This window comes from Prionailurus bengalensis, chromosome B4 (assembly GCF_016509475.1).
Source record: "Prionailurus bengalensis isolate Pbe53 chromosome B4, Fcat_Pben_1.1_paternal_pri, whole genome shotgun sequence".
NCBI classification, from domain to species: Eukaryota; Metazoa; Chordata; class Mammalia; order Carnivora; family Felidae; genus Prionailurus; species Prionailurus bengalensis.
The window spans coordinates 76,575,178-76,597,547 of NC_057358.1; the positions used below are offsets into that span (position 1 = coordinate 76,575,178).

Sequence of the window (22,370 nt, forward strand, 5' to 3'; positions counted from 1 at the left end):
GGCCAGAGCAGCAGTGACGGTGGGAGGTGGCATTGCCCAGATGCTGGGTTGAGTGGGCACCGAAGCCGAAGAGTCGCTTATCGATCATTGCAGCCTCCCTGAGCCTGCACAGCTCACTGCCCACAGAAACGTCCTGCCCATGTGGTTTGGGTGGCTCTGAGCTCCAGGGGGTGCCTACAACCTGTCATAACTTCTGGGACCCTGCCATGTGAGTTTTGGGAGACCTGTTCTCCTCCTCAGAGTCTAAATAATGCTCTGAATAATACCTGATATTCACTGACAGCTTACCGTGGGCCAGGGCAGGTCTGAGCACTTCACATTATTTCACTTAATCCAAACCCCAACCCCGTGTAAGTTTATTACCCCTTGTTCACAGAGATGGACAAGAAAGGGTAAATCACAAAGATGGGGCAGGGTGATGCTGGAATGGAAGCCCAAAGCTTCCTCGGTCAACCCCAGGTTGACCCCAGTCCCCAGGGCCAGGGTCCTAATGCCACTGAAACCACTCCCTGCCTCTAGGCTATGGGAGCTGCTCTTCGGCTGGGGTTCCGGGGAGCAGGTAAAGCTTAATACCTTACGGGTAATTGACTGCAAGAAAGCGAGCACAGAAGAGACAAAACCTTTATGCCTTGGAAGGTTCATGTCACAAGCCAACCAGTTGTTTTCCATCCCATTCAAGAGGGAATAATTGGAGGTTAACGACAGGAAGGACTTCCCAATCACGAGAAGGGGTAGCACTGACATCCTCTCTCATGGTCAGTTTTGGGAGAGGCGTTGTCCCTGCCTTGACCAACAGTTTGGGTCAGAGGGAGGGGGGTTTGGCACAAGCCCCTGAGAGAATCCCCATTCACAGACCCGGTGGGGGTAGGGGAGGCCCTGGGGCAGCAGCCCTGGGGTAACCAGGGAACAAACACGGAAAAAACCAGGGGACGTCAGTCCTTATCTGGAGCTCATTAATGGGGAACATCATTCAGCTGTGAAGGCCAAGATGGGGTGATAGGCATGTGGGTGGGCAGGGGTGGGGAGTGGGGGCAGGAGGCAGCCACAGCAGAGACAAGGTAATGGCCCAAACTCCACCTCTACCTCACGTGTCCGAATCCAGGATGGAAGAACCCTATAAATGCCCACAGCCCAGCCTCCCCAGAGACCCTGAGGGAGCAAGAGAGTGAGCGAGAGAGGGAAAGCACTCGAGAGAGCACTCCACAAGCTTCCTTCCACTCCGACTGCTGGGCCAGCCCCTGGAAGGCCTCACAGCATGTGGGAACTCCGGTCCATAGCCTTCTCCAGGGCGGTGTTTGCAGAGTTCCTGGCCACACTCCTCTTCGTCTTCTTTGGCCTCGGCTCGGCCCTCAACTGGCCAAAGGCTCTGCCCTCTGTGCTGCAGATCGCCATGGCCTTCGGCCTGGGTATCGGCACCCTGGTGCAGGCTCTGGGCCACGTCAGTGGGGCTCACATCAATCCTGCCGTGACTGTGGCCTGCCTAGTAGGCTGCCACGTCTCCTTTCTCCGAGCTGCCTTCTACGTGGCTGCCCAGCTGCTGGGGGCTGTGGCAGGGGCTGCTCTGCTCCATGAGATTACGCCACCAGACATCCGAGGGGACCTGGCTGTTAATGCAGTGAGTAGCCAGAACTTCACCCCTTCCGTAAGGGGCAGACCCTGGGGAGGCCCTCGTACAGGGTGAGATGGGAGGGACCAGATCTGGGTGAAGGTCTGGGTGGGGGGAGAGAGAGATGGAGGGAGGGAGGGAGAGATGCTGGAGCCAGGAACACCGGTGTCATAAGGGAGTCAGGGTGGAAGGAGGAGTAAGTTCAGAGCAGAGGCAGGATACAGGCAGGGTCTGCCGGCACCTTCTGCCCCGAGCCTCACCGAGGAAGAGAGCATCAGGGTTTCTGTTGACTCGATGCCTACAATACAGTGAGGGCTGGGCTAGAACTCAGCAGAAGACGAGGTCCCAAAGCGGCTGTGCTTTCTGAACCGGGAGGAACCTCGGAGCGCTAGTCCCAAGGGTCTTCTTGAGGGAAGAAGGACCCGATGTTTCTTCGGCATCTACCGTGCGTGAGCTTCACGGCAGGTACTCCTCACAGGCCACATGGTGACACCTCACAACAGCCCTGCAAGGTAGGGATGCGTACATCTGTGGCTTAAAGATGTGGAAACCGAGGTTCAGAAAGGGGGGAGTGCCAGAGCCAGCCTTCAAACCCAGACTGAGCCATCAGCTAAGACTTGTTTAGCAAACAGGGAAACTGAGGCTCAGAGAAGGAAAAGGTGGGCCAAAAGTTTGTCAGTACCAGGGAAAGTACAGAAGTCAAGGGAAGGCTGAAGGGGCAAGGTCTCTCCAGACCCTGGAGAAGGTCCCCAGAGCCCGTGACTAACTGCTGATTACATGAACTACTGCTGACTACATTACATTATTTGGACACCTTAGGCACTTTGGGAGCTCAGGGGGAAGCCACAATCCCTCCCCCTCCACGTTCCCGCCCTCTGCCTCTCCTAGGTCTGTGCAGCGCCCCGGCATCTGAGGCCACAGGTGGGGGGGGGGGGGCATAGTCTATGTCCCCTCAATACACTTGTTGCTCCACGCACCCACCCACCCGCCCATCCCCAGCCAGGGCAGCAAGTGCCTCTTTCGTGCCTCAATCTCTTGCCTTTCTTGGCCTGCTCTATCCCTGGGCCACTGGATAAAAGCTCTGATGTCTCCAAAGGGTCCTCCACCTCCTCCTTTGCACAGGTGGCCCCTTCTCATGCAAGGGGAAGAGGTGTCCCAGTTGGGGAATTTCTTTCTTCTTCAAAATGGAAAATATGATGAGGCTGGGGGCTCAGGGATGAGAAAAGGTCTGGGGAGGATCCCCCAAGTCACTGCTCAGCATTAACATCTTGAGGAACTAGGGCGAACCCTGCCTGGCTGGAATGGGGCAGCAGTGGGGCTGGGTCGGCCTCAGGCTAGAGAGCTAGATGACCCCCAAGGCTGTTCCAGGTGTCCTCGGAGGTCACTGGAAAGGCCAGCTAGCCACCAGGACGACATCACTGATGTGAACCTCTCCTATGCCAGGCCGGATATCACCCACCTCTTGGTATAACGCTGTAAAATGAATTCTGTGATACCTCTACCCCAATTAGTAAGCTGAGGCTCAGCATTCAGTGACTCAAATCACAGAACTAGCTGGTGTCAGCACCTACAAGTGGACACAGAGCTGTCTGACCAAATCCACGTCCACACCTCTCCCTCAGAAAAGCCATTTAACAGTGAGAATGGGGCTGGGGCTCTGCCCTTGTCATTTCCAGTCCTCGCACAGTCCTCCAGAATCTGTTTTGTTATCCCATTTGACAGAAGGATGAACTGAGGCTGAAGGAAGTAGAGTCCTATGGCAAGTCACAGGCATCCAAAGTATCTGCCTTTGAAGCTCTTTTCGCCGGCCCCCACTAGAGGCTCTAACATTGGACGACACAGGGGGGACTGAGATTAGACCCTAGAGACCCAAGGGGGGCCGGCCCAATGGCTAGGGCCCAGGGGTGGAGGTTCAGGGCCCCGAGAGGGAGCGTGGGAGCTAAGAGCTGTCACAGTGCCAACAGGTGCAGTGCCCAGTGCTCTAAGGCAGGGTGTAGGACAGGATGACGAAACCAAGGGAGAAATCCAGTGCTGGGTGCGGCCCGGTTATGAAATTGCCTCTTTGCTCAGCCCCAAGTTCTCTCATTACCCAAGGCAGGGTCTACTGGGACCGTGGGCTCCCCACATGGGTGTGGAGGCATCATAGCATAGGGCACCAGCGCCCCCACCCCACCCTCCACAGAATGTGCAGGAAACAAATCCACGGGGCAAAACTGAGGTCTGAAACGCGGTGTGAAGCAGGCAAGATCAAGGGGAACAGGCAAGGTTAAAGGAAAGAGCTGTACCCTGGGCTCACGAGGTGAGGGGACGCCCTAGGACCATCCCCAGACCCAAGTCCCAAGACCCTTGCTGGGGGCCCTGTGCAGGAAGAAAGACGACAGACCTCTTGTTACACCAGTATCTTAATGGCCTAGAGAGCAAGGAAGGCCCTTCTGTTACCTGCCCTAAAGCTTCCCACTGCAGTCAAAACCTCTTCCCTGTTGTTTAGGAAACAAATTCGAGACCTCAGCATCCTATGCCTATCACATCAGGCACACGACCACAGTCCCTAAATCCAACGGGTATGGAGTCAGTTTTCTACCTCTGGCCTGGGGACCACAAGCCAGCCTGGGATCCATCCCCCTGCCTTTGGGCCACAGTCCAGGAAAAAGCCATCATTCATTTGGGCTAAGGTGGCTGATAAGCCCAGGTGTTCCAGCCCCAGCCCAGAAGCCTCTCTGGAGCCTCGACTGCAGATGGGCAGGAGGAGGGAGCCAGAGTGGGGAGCCTGCTCAGCGCTCCCTTCCCCCCCTCTCTTTCCCCAGCTCAACAACAACACGACAGCTGGCCAGGCCGTTACCGTGGAGCTTTTCCTGACCCTGCAGCTGGTGCTCTGCATCTTTGCTTCCACAGACGAGCGTCGCGGAGACAACCTGGGCACGCCTGCCCTCTCCATCGGTTTCTCTGTGACCCTGGGCCACCTCCTTGGGGTAGGTCATGGCCACTGCTTCCAGCCTCCCTGGAGGGACAGACATATAGACCTTCCCCCAAAGAAGCAGACACACAGACCACTCTGGAGATAGACACACAGAACCCCCCCCCCCCAAAGTGACAGACACAAAGACCCCCCCAGAGGGACTGATACACAGAACTCCCCAGAGGGACGGGCACGTGGCCACATCTCAGAAGCTTTGACTCCCAGACACCCCAAAGGAACAGGTCTCACTCTGGCCTCCAATGAATACAGAGCTCTGTAAATACATGGACTAATTGCCCATCCCGAGGGGGGGGTTCCCTTTCGACCGAGGCCAAGTACTGCAGAGGGGCGCAAGGACTCCCCGCACCACCCCCATCCTCTCCCTTTACTTTCTTCTCTGACCCCTGCCTCCCATTGTAGATCTACTACACTGGCTGCTCCATGAATCCCGCCCGCTCCCTGGCTCCTGCTGTTGTCACCGGCAAGTTTGATGACCACTGGGTAATGGCCAAAACCTCCCTCCCTGCCTCCCTTTCCCGAAAAACCCCATCTCAGCAAGGGCTGGAATAGAGTGGGCTCACAGCTCAGTAAACCCTTCCCACGCCTCCCCTCCTCCCCGGGGAGCAGTGGGTTCCTCCCTCCGGTGTGATGCCCAAGACTTAGTTTCCACATCTGCACGTGAGGATAGCAGCAGTTGTTAACCTCATGGGCTTTTGGGAAGAGTTAAGCGAAGTTACTTAAGTGAGGTGTGAAACAGCTCCGCACAGGGCACCGCAAGCTCCACAAGTGGTCATACTGATACCAGCTACACACGTGTATTTTTATTATTTAGGCTTACCTAGGGCTAGTATGTGCCAGGCCTCGTTCTAGGTGCTTTGCAAATACTAACTGCTCTAGTTTTCACGGCCACCCTAGGAGGTAGGCATTCTTACCATGCATGGAAACTGAGGCACACACAGTCTGCTTGGAATTCGCACCTCGAACCTCCCCCTGAGCCGTCCTCCCCAACAGCTGCTGCTGTCATTACCAAGCCAATCCGCCGGTGACTGCATTAATCGCGCGGGAGACACCCCCCCCCCCCACCACCACCACCACACACACCTTTCAACACGAAGTTGGGGTGGGGAGCGCGTCTCGAGGCTGAAGGGCGCGGCGGAGTCGGGGCTCGGCCCCACCGTGCCCACCGTCCCCCGCGCCGACCGTCCTCTCTGCCCACCCCAGGTCTTCTGGATCGGACCCCTGGTGGGCGCCATCCTGGGCTCCCTGCTCTACAACTACGTCCTGTTCCCGCCTACCAAGAGCCTGGCGGAGCGCCTGGCCGTGCTCAAGGGGTTGGAGCCCGACGCCGACTGGGAGGAGCGCGAGGTGCGGCGGCGGCAGTCGGTGGAGCTGCACTCGCCGCAGAGCCTCCCGCGGGGCAGCAAGGCCTGAGCTCGCCGCCCGCCCGGCCCCGAGGCACCCCCGCCCCCGGCTCGGGGGAGCGCCGAGTGACTGCCTGCGGGCCGCCCGCCCCGCCCCGCCCCTCCTCTCCCCAGGTCCGCAGCCGGCCCCGGTACCGAGCAGCCGCTGCCGGGGCTGCGGGGTGGCGGTGAGCCCGGCAGCCCTCCCCCCCCCCCCCAACGCCTGTCCCCAGGCTGCAGGCAGCGAGCAGTCGACCCTCTGGCCCCTTGCAGGGAGCTGGACGCTTGGGGAGGGAAGGCCGGCAGGCAAAGGGAGGCTGTGGAGGGGCCGACTCGGGTACTGCTGGGGAGGCGGGTCTGGGAATGGCGCGTCAGGTCTTGCTAGTGGGCAAGTGTGAGTGCCTCTCTGTCCCCAAGTGCACGGTTGTGCACGCTCCTGAGTGTGAGCGGCTGTGCCTGTGTTGGTGCAAGTGTACTGGGTGGCAACCTCTCACTCCCCTCTGGACCCCTTCCTCCCCCACCCGCAATAAATCCACTTCTTCTGCAGTCTGATCCCCCGCAGGAGCTCTAAGAGAGTGCTCCCCAGGAGAAGGGAAGGGGAAGGTCCAGAGGCCACTGTAAGAGGGCTGAAGGGAGGGGAGGGCCCTGGTTGCCAACCCCTACCCTGCCTCTCGTGGAAAATTCCCCTGGGCTGCAGCGCTGGGCCCCAAGATTTGCCAACATCCACTGCTAGAGACAGAGAAATATCAACCAGAGAATGGCTCCCCTAGAAGTGGCCTCTGGAAAAAGGCAGGGTTGGGTGGCCAAGGATGGCCCGAGGGAAGACCTCTTCGGAGAAGGAAGCTGGCGTATGTGTGCGCATGCCTGTATGTGTGTGTACATCCCCCACATGCGTGCATGAGACCCCCGTCTCCAGGGGTCTCCAGCCCCGGAGATTAGCCTGTGGCAGAGAAAACAAAAGCCCTCTGTGGGCCCCTGGCCTTTGTCTTGGGGAGAGGAGATTTGCAACCAGACACTTGGTGAAAGGAGACACTGTTTCGCAAGTGAGCCCTCTCTCCCAGCACGCTTGCTCCTCGATGGCTGGCTGGGCAAGGCATTCAGGCCCCAGACCACAGGCGCCCTCCCCAGGCACTGTTCTTCCTCCCCAGGAACCTCTCTTCTCTTCCCCCCCTTAAGTTTCCACCATAGGACAGTTACTGGGGGGAGAGCAGCCTAGCACTGACAGGACCACGGAAGGGAAATGACCTGTCCAGGCAGAGGTGGGTCTGTGTCTAGAGCCTGGGCTTCTAAATTTCCAGGCCAGTGCAATGGTTCTCAAATGAGATTAACTGGGATTAAGTGAGATGATGCATGTAAAGATGCTGTGTGAACTGTAATTCCTCATACCATTAGCACGCATTATTGAGATTATTTCATTATTTCCACTTCCTGCGGGGAGAATACAGAAGGGGCCCGATCCTCGGCCTCTTTTACCTTCTTTAGTTGGTGGGCAGTGCCAAGGAAAGCCCTGGGACCCCAGGCAGAAGGAGGTGGGCTTGGGGCTGGCCCCCTCCCCGTCCAGCCTCTTAACCTCTCCTGACCCTGAGCACCCCCTGCCTGTTCTCCCATTTTCTTCCTTCCACCACTCAGTCCATCCATTCTCTCCCTCCCTCTCCAGCCTGCTGCAAAGCTAATCTAAGAGTCGCATCTTCAGCCCCCTTTTCCATGCACTGTTGCCTCCATGCTTCCAAGGCTTTTATCTGTGTCTGTCCCACAGGGCACCAAGCACCCACTGTGCACCAGAGTCTCCAGCCCCTTCCTGACCTCCACTCCCTTCTGAGCTGGACTGGGTATGAGGAACATCTGTGTGACTGTGACCACATCCTCATCTATGCTTTTCTTTCTCTTTTCCTCGACCAAAGCTCCCTTTGGGGTCACAAAAAGGCTGCCCTGGGCCACAGGTGCTATGAAGATGATTGTTCCAAACCCCAGACAGCTGGTGACAGCCACCTGGCTCACTACTCACTACCAGGGGAGGGGTTATATCAGAGACTAAAGAGCTAACCTCCAGGGCTGTACTCGTGGTAGCTGAGTGTCCTTGCTCTGGACATTCAAAGGCAGTAAGGCACTGAGCTGTGGGCCAATCCTGAACGTGTCTCGGGCACCTCATCCCCACTCTACCTCACTCCAGCAGATCCCCCCGGAAGTTGCCAAGAATTTCTCTCTATGTCTATTCCACTTCCCGGATTGCACGTCCCCTAGAGCCAGATGTGACATCCCCACAAATTCCTGTCCTGATTGCTCAGATCGGGATCACTAAGGTCAGAGGTCGAAGCAGGACTCAAAGTGATGAGGATGGAGGGGACCCGATGCCAACTGACCATCTCCTGTGTCCCAACCAGTGTGTTGGGTGTTTTATATGCACTGGCTCATCTAGTCCTCTTAAAACTTCAGGTGGGTTAGAGAAGGACAATGACTTCCAGCTACGCGGGCTTTTAACATTTCCGGCACAATCCCTATCATCTCCTGTGATTATCTCCCAACCCTGTGAGACAGGCGGAACAAACATCGTTCTTCCCATTTTATAGATTAAGGAACTGCATTTCAGAGACTGGTCTAAAGTCACACAGCTGAATGTAGTGGAGCCAAGGCTTGAGCTCAGGCCTTCTTATTCAAAAGCCCATGGTCTGTCCCTGCAGAACTCACAGGAGACCAGGTCTGGTCTGAGGCAAGTCCTGGTTCCCTCTTGCGAGCCCCTGAGCCTGTCCAAGCCCAGCCCTCTGTCTTGTGATGGACACGATCTCTTGGGGACGGCCACAGCAGGGTAGGGAGTAAAGGACAAAGAACACCAGGCTGGTTTCTGCCCTTGAAAAGCTCCCAGGCCGGAGGAGGATGGAGGTCAGACACACTCAGAACGAGACAGAGGCAGGGCACCATGGAGGCAGGTGGCTAGGTTTCCAGGTCCTCGAGCTGGGGACAGAGAGGGCTTTGAGCTAAAGGGAAAAGGTGGCTGACCACCAGGTCCCAGAAGCACCCATTCCCACATCCTCACTTTGTGCCTGCAAAATGTTGCCTTGACGTTGTCTTGTATCTTTAAGCTGTGATTCTGTATATATGCAGTGCCTCCCAGGCAAGACTGTAAGCCCTTTGGGGGCAGGGCTCCTTCCGGCTCTTGGATGGTATTCTCCTATCTATCTTCCTTCCTCTGTCTTGTCTGGCACAGTGCACTGTAAATAGTAAGCACTCAATAAATGCTCATTTGCCAATAAGTGCTATTTCTTCCACAACTTAGAAATGGTCAATATCGTCCAAAGTGCCAGAAGACAGACTGGCGTCTCTCACGTGTCATGAGCTCTCCAGAGCTGCTGTTAGGTATGGTCCAGAAGGAATTTCAATGCTGAATAAGCAACTCAACTGAGGTAGCCTGTGGTGGCAAATTCCCACAGCCAACCTGGCCAAAATGGGCACCCTGGGCTTTGTGACCCAGGTGGCACCATGGAGAGAGCACCGAGATACGGGCAAACTGTGTGTCCTTCAGAGAGAGCAAAGAACGGTCCCTTTTGGTCCCCTCGTGCTGGCTGTAGCATCGTGTCGGAAAGTCAGGACAGGGAGCTCCATGGTCTGGGAAAACACCTAATACTCAACATGTCCGAAACTGACCTGCTCTGCTCCCCAGACCTGCTCCTCTCACCGTCCTCCCCATCTCAACGGATACATCTCTGTCTTTGAGCTGCACAGGCCAAAAAGCTCCAGTCACCTTGACTCCTTGTTCTCATATGCCACACGGGCTCCATCAGGGGATCCAGTCAGTGCTGCCTTTTTGAGGGATCCAGAATCCCATCACTTGCCTTCAGTACCTCCACTCAGGTCCAGGGCACTGTCACCTCTCCCTGGATAGGAGCCTACCTGCTTTTATTCCTGTCCCTCTGGTCTCTTCTCAACACAACAGCAAAGGAGTTGCTGTTAAAAAAAAAAAAAAAAAAAAAAAGTTAAAAAACTTTGTCAGACCACCTGGGTGGCTCAGTCAGCTAGGCGTCCGACTTCAGCTCAGGTCATGGTCTCACAGTTCGTGAGTTCGAGCCCCACATGGGACTCTGCACTGACGATGCAAAGCCTGCTTCACGTCCTTTGTCTCCCTCCCTCTCTCTCTGCCCCTCCCCTGCTCCCTCTCTCTCTCTTAGAAATAAACATTAAAAAAAAAAAAAAAAAAAAAAACACTTTGTCAGACCATACCAGTCCTCAGCTCAGTGACTTCTTCCTTCTCTCCAGTGAAGCCTGCAGGCCTTTTGGTGGTGCACGGGTCTGCCCCCCTCCGCCACCTCTGTCTTCACCTCCTTATGCTCTTCCGGTGTTCTCTCTGCTCCAGTAACCCTGGCTGTTCCCTCTGCCTGGAATGTTCTTCTCCCAGATATATGCCTGGATCTCCCCCTCTCCTCTTTCAAGTGCTTGCTCAGATGTCAGCCTCTCAATAAGACCTACACTGACACCCCACTGAAAATTTCAAGAAACCTTCACTCCCTGCCCAGCCCCCTTACCATATTCTTTGCTTCCATAGCACTTACCAGATTCTATCACACTATCTAATTTACATGTGTCCATTGTTTATCGTCTGTCTCCTTTCACTAGAATGTTCGCTCCCGCAGGCAGTCAGGTAGTCTGCTAGCTCATGGCTATACCCCCAGTGCTTAGAACAGTGCCTGCTAAACAGCGACTGCTCAATAAGCCCTTGTGGAATGAATGAATGATTCTTCTCAAAGCTGGGGAGTGGGTGGGGCCCCAGGGGCATATCTGCTGCCAGTTACCCTACCATTTCTACCTGTCCCAGGGAATACAGGGGTCCCTATATCGGGAGAGGAGGCAAGGGGGCTCTCCCTGAGAGATTCTAACTCTCCCTGCTGCACACGGGGAGATCTATTTCCCAGCCCATAGAGGTCGCGGAAAGCATCCCTCTGGGGCTGGCAAGGCAGGGCCCAAGTTCTCAGGGCAAAGACAATTCCAGGACCTAGTAGCTATAGTAGTTTCTCGTGACAACCTTGGAACAGAGCAACCCTGATGTTTGGAGAGAGATGGACCGACCTCAGGCACAGGCCTTGGAAATGTGACCAGTTGTGCCCTCTGAGGCCTGGGGTGGGGGGTGGGGGGTCATCAGGGTCATTTTTCCAGTCTGGGACAGGCCTGCCCTCAGCCCCAAACCCAGGTGAAAATCCAGGGCACAGCTGCTATGCTCTTCCAGGGGCAGGGCTCCAGGACCCATGGCAGAAAGGACAGACAGACCTCTGCCTTCAGAGGAGAGAAGTGGAGGAGGAGCTGCTCTGGGAGGAAACACGGAACTGAGGAGGAACAATAGCGGGGTTTCTTTGGTCCCTGTTTTCTTTGGCCTCTTAGCTGCCACGGGGCCCAGAGCCCGCTCCTCCAGGTCTTTGGCTTTCCTCCGGGCCCCTCCCCCTCGTCCCTGCTGGGCAGACTACCAGAGGGGTACCTGTTTTCTCCTTCTGCTGCACCCTCTGCATAGCTCCACACGGAGCCCTCGGGGGACTTGGAAAATTATAGTCACATACACACACAACATGAGGAAACTCTACTGAGCCTTACTCGGTACCGGGCACTGGGCTGAGTGCTTCCCAAGGACGCCTGGTAATAGCAGATGGTGGAGTCTTTAGTGGAACTCCTCTCCAGGGATCCTGGGGGTGGGCCCTTGCCCCTCCTCCAAACCTTGGAGGGCCCTCCAGCCTCATTCCCTACGTGCCTAACCCGAGACTGGGAAGGGGGAGGGGTGAGAGGGGGAGGGCCGGTGGAGAGCAGCTGGGAGCTCAGGGAGAAGGGAGAAGGACAGGAGGAGGGGGGTGGGAGCTGGAAGAAAGTGTCACCCAGTCCAGGGGTGGGAGGGCTGGAAAAGACCACATGTAATAGAGACGGGCATGGAAATTGAGGTAGAGACAGAAACAAAGAAAGTCACAAATTAAAAGGCAAAGGAAAATGAAACAGAAGAGATAGAAACAGAGGTGAAGAGAGACTGAGCCAGAGCCTAAGGCTAAGACTGTAAAAGGAAAGAAGAAGGGGGAAAGAAGGAAAACTGGAAGGAGAAAGACAGAGAGAGAGCCTAAGAGGCAGAGACTCAAATGAGACAGAGGGACAAAGAGATCATGAGGCAGACTGAGACACAGACGGAGAGAGGAAGAGACTGCCAGAGGGAGAAAGGGCAGGTGGAGAGACTGAAGAGACAGACAAGAAGTCTGAAAGAGAGAGACAGGTTTTGGAGGGAGAGACCGAAGGAGAAAAAGAGCAGAGCAGAGATTGCAAGAGAGAGAGGAATCAAGACTGAGTGAGGGTTTGAAGGAAGAGAAGACCAAGAAGACAGAAAGGAGGAGGTGAGCAGCAGAGGAGGAGAGGGAAAACCTGGGATCCAGAGTAGGGGACTCCAGGAGGAAGGCAGGAGAGGCCAAGACCAGGCGCAGGAGGTCGGTGGTGCGCCAGCACCCCCCACCCCTAGTTCCAGGGGCTCGTCTCTGACCCAAAGCAAAACCGAAGCCGGTCATGCTCCCTCCCGTCCCATGGACAAAGTGAACTCCCAGCCGCCACCCTCTTCGGGACTCACTGGAATCCCGAGTTCTGCACCCCCGGAGGGGCTGGCAGGGCTGCCCAGGAGAGGGAGCCTCTTGGGGCTACCGGGCGTCGAGGACTGCCGAGCGCAGGACAGGCTGGCACTGTGCCCGCTTTTCCCAAAACGCCCCCGCTCCAACCCGGGAAGCCAGCCTGGCCTGGCCCGGCCAGGGAGAGGCCCACGACGGCCGGACCGCCCCGCACGGCCCAGCCCGGCCACCCGCCCCCGCCATCGCCGGGCAGGGAGCTGAGTGGAGCTGCCCTCTGGGGAATCGCATCATTCCAGCCCTGCCGGGAGTGAGGCCGGGTCAGGATGCCCGGGTCGCAGGAGGAAAAGGAGGAGCTGGACCCAGGACCCGAGGAGAAGAAAAGGGGAAGACCAAGGACGGAGATAGAAGGCCAGCGGAGGTAGACGGCCCGAGAACAGTCGGCCCGGCGAGGCCGGAACCGGAGAAGTCTCGCAGGGAGCCGGCACAAGCAGCGCGGAGGAGAGCGCAGGAGCCGCCCGGGGCGCACCATGCGCGGGTCCCCCGCCACCCGGCCGGTCTACACGGCCGCCTGGGTCACGTGGCCCGGGCGGGTCCGCTGCGGCCCCGGCGGGGGGGCGGGCGCCGGGCCGGGGGCTCGCCGGGCCAGGGGCAGCGGCGAGCCGGCGGTGGCCGCCAGGTTCCCTCCCTGCGCGCCGCGCTGCGCCCCGGGCGTGGGAGCCGCCCACTGCTCCCCCGCGCGCGCCCCCCCGCCGCGGGGCGCCCGCCCTCTATATAGCGCGCCCCTGCCGGGTCCGTGCCAGGCCGCTAGCCACGCAGTGGGCGCCGCAGAGCGCGCCGCGTCCGGGAGCCAGCCCCCCGCCCCCTGCGCCGCAGCCCCGACGGGCGTCCCCCGCCGCGGCCGCCGCCGCCAGGCCCCCGCGGCCACCATGAAGAAAGAGGTGTGCTCCGTGGCCTTCCTCAAGGCCGTGTTCGCGGAGTTCCTGGCCACCCTCATCTTCGTCTTCTTCGGCCTTGGCTCGGCCCTCAAGTGGCCGTCGGCGCTGCCCAGCATCCTGCAGATCTCGCTGGCCTTCGGCCTGGCCATAGGCACCCTGGCCCAGGCCCTGGGACCCGTGAGCGGAGGCCACATCAACCCCGCCATCACCCTGGCCCTCCTAGTGGGCAACCAGATCTCCCTGCTCCGGGCTGCCTTCTATGTGGTGGCCCAGCTGGTGGGTGCCATTGCGGGGGCCGGCATCCTCTATGGGCTGGCACCAATCAATGCCCGTGGCAATCTGGCCATCAACGCGGTGAGTGACCACGGGGCTAGGGTGGGGCAGGGACCCTGGGGTGGGCTCCTGAACAGGGCCGTAGAGCCTATCTTGAGGGTGGGTGCCACAGAATGAGCCACTTACACCCTTGCCAGGAAGGGCAGAAAGATGAGTCTCCAGGCTGGTGTGTTTCCCTGTTCAGCCTCCCTGGTTCATGCCCCCCTCCCCTGCCCACTCCCCTCCTGCTGCTCTTCCCGGGAAGCCTCTCCTGTTGCCTGTTGTCCCTCCTTTCTTGCCGGAAACTTCCGGCTTTCTTGTGTCTCAAACCGGAGTTTTGCCTTCCCCTTGGGACCTTCCCTGCTCCTGTCCCGCTCCTTATTGTAGTGGTTTCGTGGAACCATCAGAAAGAGATGGGTTGTAATCCTGGCTTTGGGTGCCCCTGGCTCCTCTGGGTCTCATTTTTCTCAGCCATTCCATGGGGGTGGTCATAACCCACCACAGCAGGTGCCAAGGGGATTACATTTAGAATCCATGCTTGGGAACCCCTTAATGTGGTGTCACTGCGTAGGGTCTGTTGAATATGGGCTCCTGCTCCCGGTCCCTGCCTCCACCCCCTCCCATAGCCCCAGATTCAGTCCCCATGTCCCATGCAAACTGGGTTCATTAATCAAACACAGAGGAGGATTTTCTCGACCATTGTCAAACTGTGAGTCAGCCCCACCGGAGAGACGGGTTTGAGGCTGGCACTGGCAGCGGGTCAGACACGGGCGGGAGGCAGGCAGGGGGTGCAGTCGGCAAACTGGGTAGCTGCCCACAGGAGGGAGGGTAAATGCCAGCTTGTGGAGGTTGGGACTGGGCAGAACCGTTGGCAGGACCTTGTCCAAGAAAGCCTCCCCTCACACTCTGCTCCTCGGCCACAGGCCTGTGCCCTAAGCTTTGCACACCCTGCGAAGTATATAATCTCTTCAGCAAATGACCTCTCCGTGCGCAAGGCTTGGCTTCCAGGTGCCCCGGCTGTCCGTGTCCGTGGAGGCGAAAAGTGCCATCCCCCAAGCTGCTGGCCATAGAGCTAGAAGGCAGGGGTTCTAACCCACCCTCCCCTTTCAGCTCAACAACAACACAACACAGGGTCAAGCTATGGTGGTGGAGCTGATTCTGACTTTCCAGCTGGCGCTCTGCGTCTTCTCCTCCACGGACTCCCGTCGCACCAGTCCTGTGGGCTCTCCAGCCCTGTCCATCGGCCTGTCTGTCACACTGGGCCACCTCGTGGGGGTGAGCAATGCTGCCACTTGGCTGGAGTTGTGGGGAGCCCCTCAGGCAAATAACAGGGCCCTCGCGCAACATCCCAGCAGTTAAGGCCTAGAGTGGGGCGGCCGTACCCTGTCCCAGGCTGGACGCCCCCAAAGCTTCTCTAGCCTGAGGAAAGATGGGAGTAAGTGGGAGTTGGGGTGGAGGCAGGAAATCAAGTCCAAGCACAGGACTTGAGAAGAAAGAGTGGCGCATAGGGAGGGACCTGTGGAGGGAGAGGTCACCAGCCTAGGAACCAGGAGACTTGAGTCAGAGACCTGGTTGAGCCCCTGAACTTCTGGGTGACCCTGGGAGAGACCAGGCCTTTAGGAGTGGACAAGCATGTTGCCCTCCTCACCACCTGCCTCTCTCTGTCCAGATCTACTTCACTGGCTGCTCCATGAACCCAGCCCGCTCTTTCGGCCCCGCAGTGGTCATGAAGCGCTTCAGCCCCGCTCACTGGGTGAGTCTGGGCCCTCCCCTGGCTCCCTGGCAATGAGAGCCTGAAAACCTGGCCAGGAGCGCCCAGGACTGTCTGGATGCTGTGGGCCCAGAGCTTGGGGGTGGCCCTGGGAGGTGTGGCTGGAGAAAGGACGGGATACAGAAGGGGATGGGATGCAGCCAGCGCAAGGACCGGGGTAGCTTGGGGACTATGTGTGTCTGTCCCTCTAGGGAAGGCAAGTTCTGTTCCTCTGTGTTGATCTCTGAGGATTTTGTGTTTGTCCTTCTGGGGTGGGGCATGGAAGGTGGCATATCTGTGTGTCCTCTCTGATGTTTTATTTATCTGCTCCTGTTGAGGGGTTGAGAGAGCCTTCCCTCCTGTGGGCCTGTCCCTCTGGACAATCTATCTGAGAACTCACGTTCCCTCTCTTCAGGGTCTCTCTCCCTATGTGGAAGGGAGAGTTCTGTTGTCTCTCCGAGGACCTATATGTCTGTTTCCTCTGAAGGGTCATTTGTCTCTCTTTAGGGTGAGGTTGGGGGGTGGGGGGAGGGTGCTGTCCTTCTGGGGATCTGTCTCCTTTGAGGATCTGAGTGTCTGTGGTCCATGTCCCTGTCCCTGGAGAATAGGGTATCAGCGTATCTGTTCCTGAGTCAGGAGACAGTCTCTCGCTCCGGAGGTCTGGAACTCTGTGCATCCATCTTCTCTGAGGGCCCATGGGTCTGTCCTCTGCAGGGGGAGCCGTGGGTCTCTGAGGCCTGAGACTCAGCTCCCTGATGCTGCCCTTCCCCCTCCCCCCGCCAGGTTTTCTGGGTAGGGCCCATTGTGGGGGCCATCCTGGCTGCCATCCTCTACTTCTACCTGCTCTTCCCCAACTCCCTGAGCCTGAGCGAGCGCGTGGCCGTCGTCAAGGGCACGTATGAGCCTGAGGAGGACTGGGAGGAACAGCGAGAGGAGCGAAAGAAGACCATGGAGCTGACCGCCCGCTGACCAGTGTCAGGCACGGGCCAGACCCTCAGCCCCTGAACCTCAGGGGAAAAAAAAATATATATATATGACAGCAAAGCTTCCTTCCCCCACCGCTGGGTCCTCTGGGCTGGGTTGGAGGTGCTGGCTCCCCCAGCTTCACAGTTAGGGATGGGAGCAGGAACCCATGATGGGACTCGGGCAGGGGCAGGGGCCAGGGACTGGGGCCTGATGGGGAAGGGTCTCTCTGGGACAGGACAGACTGCTGCCCTGAGGTCAGACCTCAGAGACTGTGAAAGTACCACCAAGCTTACAGGCTTCCCCGGGGCCAGGCCAGGAAGAGGGGGGGGTGGCCTGCAGTGTGCAAGCCCCCACCCTCCTCCACCCCTCCTCAAGAACTGGAGGGGTCCTAGTCCCTAGGACAGCAAAGGCCGCCCCTCCCCAGATTGCCTTAGGAGGGAGACCGACCGGTTCATTCAATGCTGCCTTATTTATTTCTGCTCAAGAATGCACGGGGCAGGGCTGCTGGTGTTTGGGGTAGGGGCTTCCCAATAAACCACTGACGTTGATGTTCTCCCTCATCTCTCCCCAGAGCCTCTCTTTGGGACACCTCTGTCCCTCTGGACAATCTGTCTCCTCTTCATCATCCCCTACACTCCCCATGATCTCCACAGTTCTCTGTGGATAGACAGGGAAGCAGAGGCCAGGGGAGGCTTAGAGAGTCATAGAGACGAGGTCAGGAAGAGAGAGGGTGAGGGAGAGAGACCAAATATGGAAATAGAGCAAGAAGTCAGGAGCGAGCCGTGAGAGCAGAGGAGGGGTCCTCACCAAGCCACCTGCCTGCTTGCCCCTCCCATCTCAGCTATGTCAAGTCTGGGCCACTTGAGGAGGGCCTGGCACTGGGGCCAGGGAGTGCCAGGCCGGGGAGAGGAGAAGTGAACTAGCCAGCAGCCCCTTGAGATGCCAAGGGGGTGATCGGCCGGGTCTGTCATCACGGAGGAGGCACAGCCCTGGACTCCCCTCTGTACACCTCACTGTTCCAAAAAGGTGCCATGCTGGGAGCCTGCAGTCAGAGGGAAAAACCCCCTGTCCGCCCCACACACATACCCAGAAGCCACAGCCAGTCCAGCCTTTTCCTGGGCCTCCTCTCTCCTGCCTCTGCCAGCCACTGTTCCCACCATCTTCCCCAGTAGGCCTGTAGCTCTGCTCTTATCTGGCCTGTCCCCTTGTCACTGACACTCTTTAGGCAGCCGCCTTAAATTCACTGAGTCTCCATCTCTTCAGCTATAAAACAAGGTTTAAAAATGCTTCCCTCACAGGGTTGCTGTGGGAATGGTCTAAGATGAAGGGAGTGAGATTCCTGGGACCAGTCGGCCCTCTGTGGGAAAAATGGTGGAAGTCGTGCAGATGAGCAGCTCGGGACACAGTCCTGTGTCATAGTTAAGGAGTCTGGCTTGGAGCTCAAATCCTGCTTTGCAACTTTGGGTAACACAGGCTGAGTTTTAATTACCTCATCTGTAACATGGGCATACTTGTACCCACCTCATAGATTGTTCTGAGCACTAAATGAGACAGTAGATGGAAGGAAAACGCTGGTGCAAACAGGACCAGGCACCTCAGAGTCAGTGCTCAATAAACTAATGCGAAAAGAAACCAGCGCATACACATCTGGGACCCCAGCCACACTCTGGTTCTGGGCCTCTGCTCTCCTGCAGGTGTTTGAACCCGAGTTCCTGGTTCTCTCTGGAATGGACACCTCTCCCCGTGGTCTTCAGTTTTGCCTCGGAAGAGGAGGGGGCAGTAGGGCCAGGAGATGGACTGAGAAGGGGTGGGAGAAGCGATGGACCCTGGCTGGCCAGCGGCAGCCCCAGCGACCGTGGGTGAGGAGGAGCAGACTTCCCAGCCCTCACCTGCCTCATCCGACCCCTGGCCCCTACCCTGGAGCCAGGCCGCAAATGCCCGCTCCGACCAGCAGGGGGGGACCTCGTCCACCGAATCCGCTGCTGCTAGGCTTCCTCTAACACAAGTCCTGGGTCCCGGCTCTAGCCACATGGGAGTACGGGCCTGGGTCGCCTAAGCCACCAGGAAGCAGCTGCCCCCAGTCCACCTTAGAGGTGGAGGAGAGGGGGTGCAGAAGGGAGAGGATCCCTTCCCCTCTAGTGCCCACATGACTCAGGTACAGGCACAGACACGACTGGGAGGCTGGCCTCTCCCTCCAGCGCAGCGACCTGCGTTCCTTTTCTGGATGGGCCCCAGGGGGAGCATAAGGAGGTGAACGGTGGGCCTATGGGAGACAGATCTTCAGAGGTGGGTGGGGCACCCACCTGGCCTGGCCAGAGGACGAGAGGGGTCCAAGGCCTTTGGGCGGACAAGTTGCAGCGGCGGGCTGTTTGGCCAGCAGAGGGCGCTGTGTTCCTTGGTGTGTGATCCGCGCGGCTGGGTCCGGAGCCCACAGAAGCCTGCGCACACATGAACACGCACACAGTAACCCCGCGCGTCTACGCTGACCTTCACTTGTACCCAAGGGGCTGTGTCTTCTCGGCATTGACTGCTCCGTGTGTGCGTGTGTGTGTGTGTGTGAGAGAGAGAGAGAGAGAGAGAGAAAGAGAAAGAGCCACATCAACCCACTTCCATTCTGTCACAGGGCTGATGAGGACCAGATCTAGGAGCCTGGCTCCCTGTGTTCTCAGAGGGGCATATGTGTGCATCACACCCAAGCACACACATGCTCAGTCACCCCTGACCCTCTGCTCCACCTAGAAATGGAACCTGGGAAGAGCCTTGATTCCTCCCCCTCTCTGCCCAGGGGCTGCTGGTTTTCACCAGGTAGGAAGGTGGACTTGGGGACACAATGGGGAGACGGAGGAGGGCTGAGTGTAAAGGCAGAGAAAGGACATAAGGCTGGCTGTCTAGGGAGGTGGACAGGACGAGGGGTTGAGGAGAGGGTTGGCTCTCGGAGCCTCAGCTTCCTCGGTCAGGTGTGGATGAGGCCTCCACAATTTGGGAGGATTGGTGAGACGACGCGAGGGAAGCTGCCTTGAGCCCTTCCCTTTCTGGAGGGCTTTCGTTCTCCTTGCTCTCCCAGTATGTCCCTCCTTCCCCTCCCTTTTGCTCCCTCTCCATTCCCCAAGCTGAGAGGACCTCGGTCAGAGCTCACACTGCCCCTTGTGCACATGCACCTACACACACCCCGCTCCCCGACAGACACAGCCACCCCAGCGGGCTGGGGCGCCCAGAGACAGGGCTCTAGGAGGCTAAAAGCACACGGCCACCTGACAGGCATCTGTAGGCAGCCAGGTGTGGGGCCTTGGCAAAAAGCCTCTGAGCATAAGGGACCTCAGAGCTTAGCAGTAGAGCCCAGGACTGGTGGGGTCCGGGGAGGAGCTGGCGTGGGAGCAAGCCCTGGCTCACTTGGCCTCAGGGGCTGAAGGACCTTGTTCTGGGCCAGACAGGGCCACAGGAGGCTCAGCTCTAGGCCAGCTGGAGACAAGAGCTGCTCTTGTACTTGATTCTCTCAGCCTCCAGGGCCCAGAGCAGGAGCCACTAGCCCTGGAACTGCCGCAGCAGCCAGGACCCCTCCCAGCCCAGCTCAGTCCTCACACGCCTCTCACTGGAGAGGTGAGGGGAGCGGCAATCCTAACAGCCAAAATTTTCTGGCTCAGAGACACTCTTCTGGTGTCAGCACATTTACCCCTATGACACGTGGGGAAGTGGGAATTGTCTCCATTTAAAAACGGGGAAACTGAGCTCACAGAAGTTACATATTGGTCAGGGGTGAGGTATACACGGCAGTGTGCAATTGCTTTTGCTTGTATTATCTTACCGAAGGCTCTTAACAGACAGGCATTAGTGCTGCTTGGTGGACAGGTGCAGAAAGCGAAGCTAGGTAAGGTGTCGGGAAGCCCTTTGAGGCCCTGTCTGCAGGAAGGGAGAGAGAGAGATGCCCTTGAGTTTCCCTAGGACAGCCCCTAGGCAGAGAACCTACCGAGCTAGGGAGGAATGTCACCTACACTACCCCTGTGGCCACATTCCTTCATTTCTCGAGCATTTATTGAAAGCCTCTTTTATACCAGGCAAGCATGGGAGTTTGCACTGGCACAGGGGAGGCACTAAGGAGGTCGAAGCCAGAAGTAGCCACTGGCTGGAGGGGAATATCAGGGCAGGCTTCAGGGTGGAACTAGACCTGAGCAAAGTCTTGAAAGGGAGACAAAGAGGAAAGGCATAAGAAGCCAATGGTCTCTCTACTGCAGGATTTTCTAGGCCTGTTATCAAGAAGCATCCAGGAGATGGAGAAGTGAAAACCCCAGAGGAGACTGGAACCAGCCCTGAAAGGGTGTCTGTCACTCAAAGGGAGCCAGGAGCACAAGGAGGGGCCCCCCGACTGGATGCAAGAGAAGGGCTGCCTCTTCTTCAGGGCCCGAGGGAAGCTGGTGAGGGCACGGGGCAGTGGCAGGTGAGTTTGTGGCTGGCAGGAAGGATGGGAAGAAGTCTTGCCTACGAGTGTCTCTTTCCAGGTGGGACAGGAGGCAAGCTGATCCTCTGGAAGAAAGCTGGAAGGGGGGCACTTGGAGAGCTTGGGCAAGGTTGGAAGTAAGCCTTAGAAGAATGGGGAGAGAGCGAGCAGACTGAGGATGGCATAAGGATTGCTGAGCAGATCGGCGGCCCCTGCTGAGGCCAGAGACCATGGACTTGTCATGGCAGCAGTCTGCACGGATGGGCAAGTTTCTCCAGCAGTGCTCAGCAGTGCAGATCAAGACAAAGAGCTGTGGAGGAGAATGAAATGGGAGAGATGCAGGAGGTGAGGCAAAGAGAACAGGGAGCCAGGACGGTGGGGCGCTGACCACCTGGGGATCCGGCGGGGGGGGGGGGGGGGGAGGCCAGGAAGGCTGGAAGCACAGAGAGGGAATGAGGGAGGCATTTTACAGGGACTGAGATGGGAGAGGGTGGATGGACAGAACCTATAATTAGAGCTGGATGTTCCCCTGGAAGATTTCAGAGGGTTCGATCCCAGGTGAGACAGGTATGAAGCCGTAAGAATAAGCTGGCTGAGATGAAGTAGATATGAAAGTCACCTGCCTCCAGGAGGTCAGGAAGCTTTTATTCGTCCATTTGTTCACTCAACAAATATTTACTGAGCACCAACTATGGCTAATCCCTGTGCGCAGCACTGTATGTGGGGATGAGCGAAATTTGGCTCCTGCTCCCTGAGGGACTCACTGCCTCATTAAGGAGGCACATTAACACCATGACAGCATTCTGTGGTGACTGGAGTGTATGAAAATGCCCAGGTGTGGTGGGAGTACGCAGAGGGGTCCTCCCTCACCCAGGACAGGAGGTGACACTGAAGTTGAGCCTTAGGGATGAGTTAGGAGTTACCCAAGCAAAGGACGTAGGAAGGGCTCTCTGAGAAGAAGACAGGGCATCCGCCAAAGGAAAGACCAGCAACGGAGTGTTCCAGAACCACTGGCCCTTTGGTGAGGCCACCGGGTAAAGGACAAAGCTGGGAGCGGGGAGAGGTGAGGCAGGAGGAGCAGGATCCCAGAGGACCTTGTAGGCCAGGCATGAGGGACGCTTTGAAGGGATTTCAGCAGAGGAACCGCAGGATCAGATTTGCATTTTAGAAAGATCACTCAGGCTGCAGTGTGGATAATTGATTGGAGCTGAGTGAGGGAGCAGACAGAGAGAATGGTTAAAGGCCGCAGGGCAGCAGGGGTGGCAAAAAGAGGGCACAGTCGAGAAATATTTAGGATTCGAAATCAGCAGGATTTGATGCCACTATTGGTTGGGGGCAGGAGGGAGAGGAGGGTCAAGGATGCTTCCCAGGTGCCCCCAACAGAGCTGGAGAAAACAGGAATAGTGCATTTGGGGGGGGGGGGGTGGGCACAGAGAGAGATGAG

At 57.7% G+C, this 22,370-nt stretch overlaps 2 protein-coding genes across 2 annotated transcripts; both read left to right on the top strand.

Moving 5' to 3' along the window:
- The first annotated feature begins 1,255 nt into the window (after positions 1 to 1,255).
- Positions 1,256 to 6,374, top strand: AQP2 (aquaporin 2). Its single transcript, XM_043563848.1, has 4 exons — positions 1,256 to 1,615; positions 4,411 to 4,575; positions 4,983 to 5,063; positions 5,784 to 6,374. Exons 1-4 carry the CDS (start codon positions 1,256 to 1,258, stop codon positions 5,991 to 5,993), a joined length of 816 nt encoding a protein of 271 aa, XP_043419783.1. The 3' UTR covers positions 5,994 to 6,374.
- Positions 6,375 to 13,377: 7,003 nt separating this feature from the next.
- AQP5 (aquaporin 5) lies at positions 13,378 to 17,047 on the top strand. The gene is made up of 4 exons (XM_043563851.1): positions 13,378 to 13,820; positions 14,889 to 15,053; positions 15,448 to 15,531; positions 16,312 to 17,047. Exons 1-4 carry the CDS (start codon positions 13,458 to 13,460, stop codon positions 16,495 to 16,497), a joined length of 798 nt encoding a protein of 265 aa, XP_043419786.1. The 5' UTR covers positions 13,378 to 13,457; the 3' UTR covers positions 16,498 to 17,047.
- Positions 17,048 to 22,370: the final 5,323 nt, after the last annotated feature.

Coding starts and splice junctions, on each gene's coding strand:
- AQP5 (XM_043563851.1), top strand. CDS start 13,458: ATGAAGAAAGAGGTGTGCTCCGTGGCCTTCCTCAAGGCCGTGTTCGCG. Junction 15,054..15,447: donor CACTGGGCCACCTCGTGGGG/GTGAGCAATGCT, acceptor CTCTCTGTCCAG/ATCTACTTCACTGGCTGCTC. Junction 15,532..16,311: donor GCTTCAGCCCCGCTCACTGG/GTGAGTCTGGGC, acceptor TCCCCCCGCCAG/GTTTTCTGGGTAGGGCCCAT.
- AQP2 (XM_043563848.1), top strand. CDS start 1,256: ATGTGGGAACTCCGGTCCATAGCCTTCTCCAGGGCGGTGTTTGCAGAG. Junction 4,576..4,982: donor CCCTGGGCCACCTCCTTGGG/GTAGGTCATGGC, acceptor CTCCCATTGTAG/ATCTACTACACTGGCTGCTC. Junction 5,064..5,783: donor GCAAGTTTGATGACCACTGG/GTAATGGCCAAA, acceptor TGCCCACCCCAG/GTCTTCTGGATCGGACCCCT.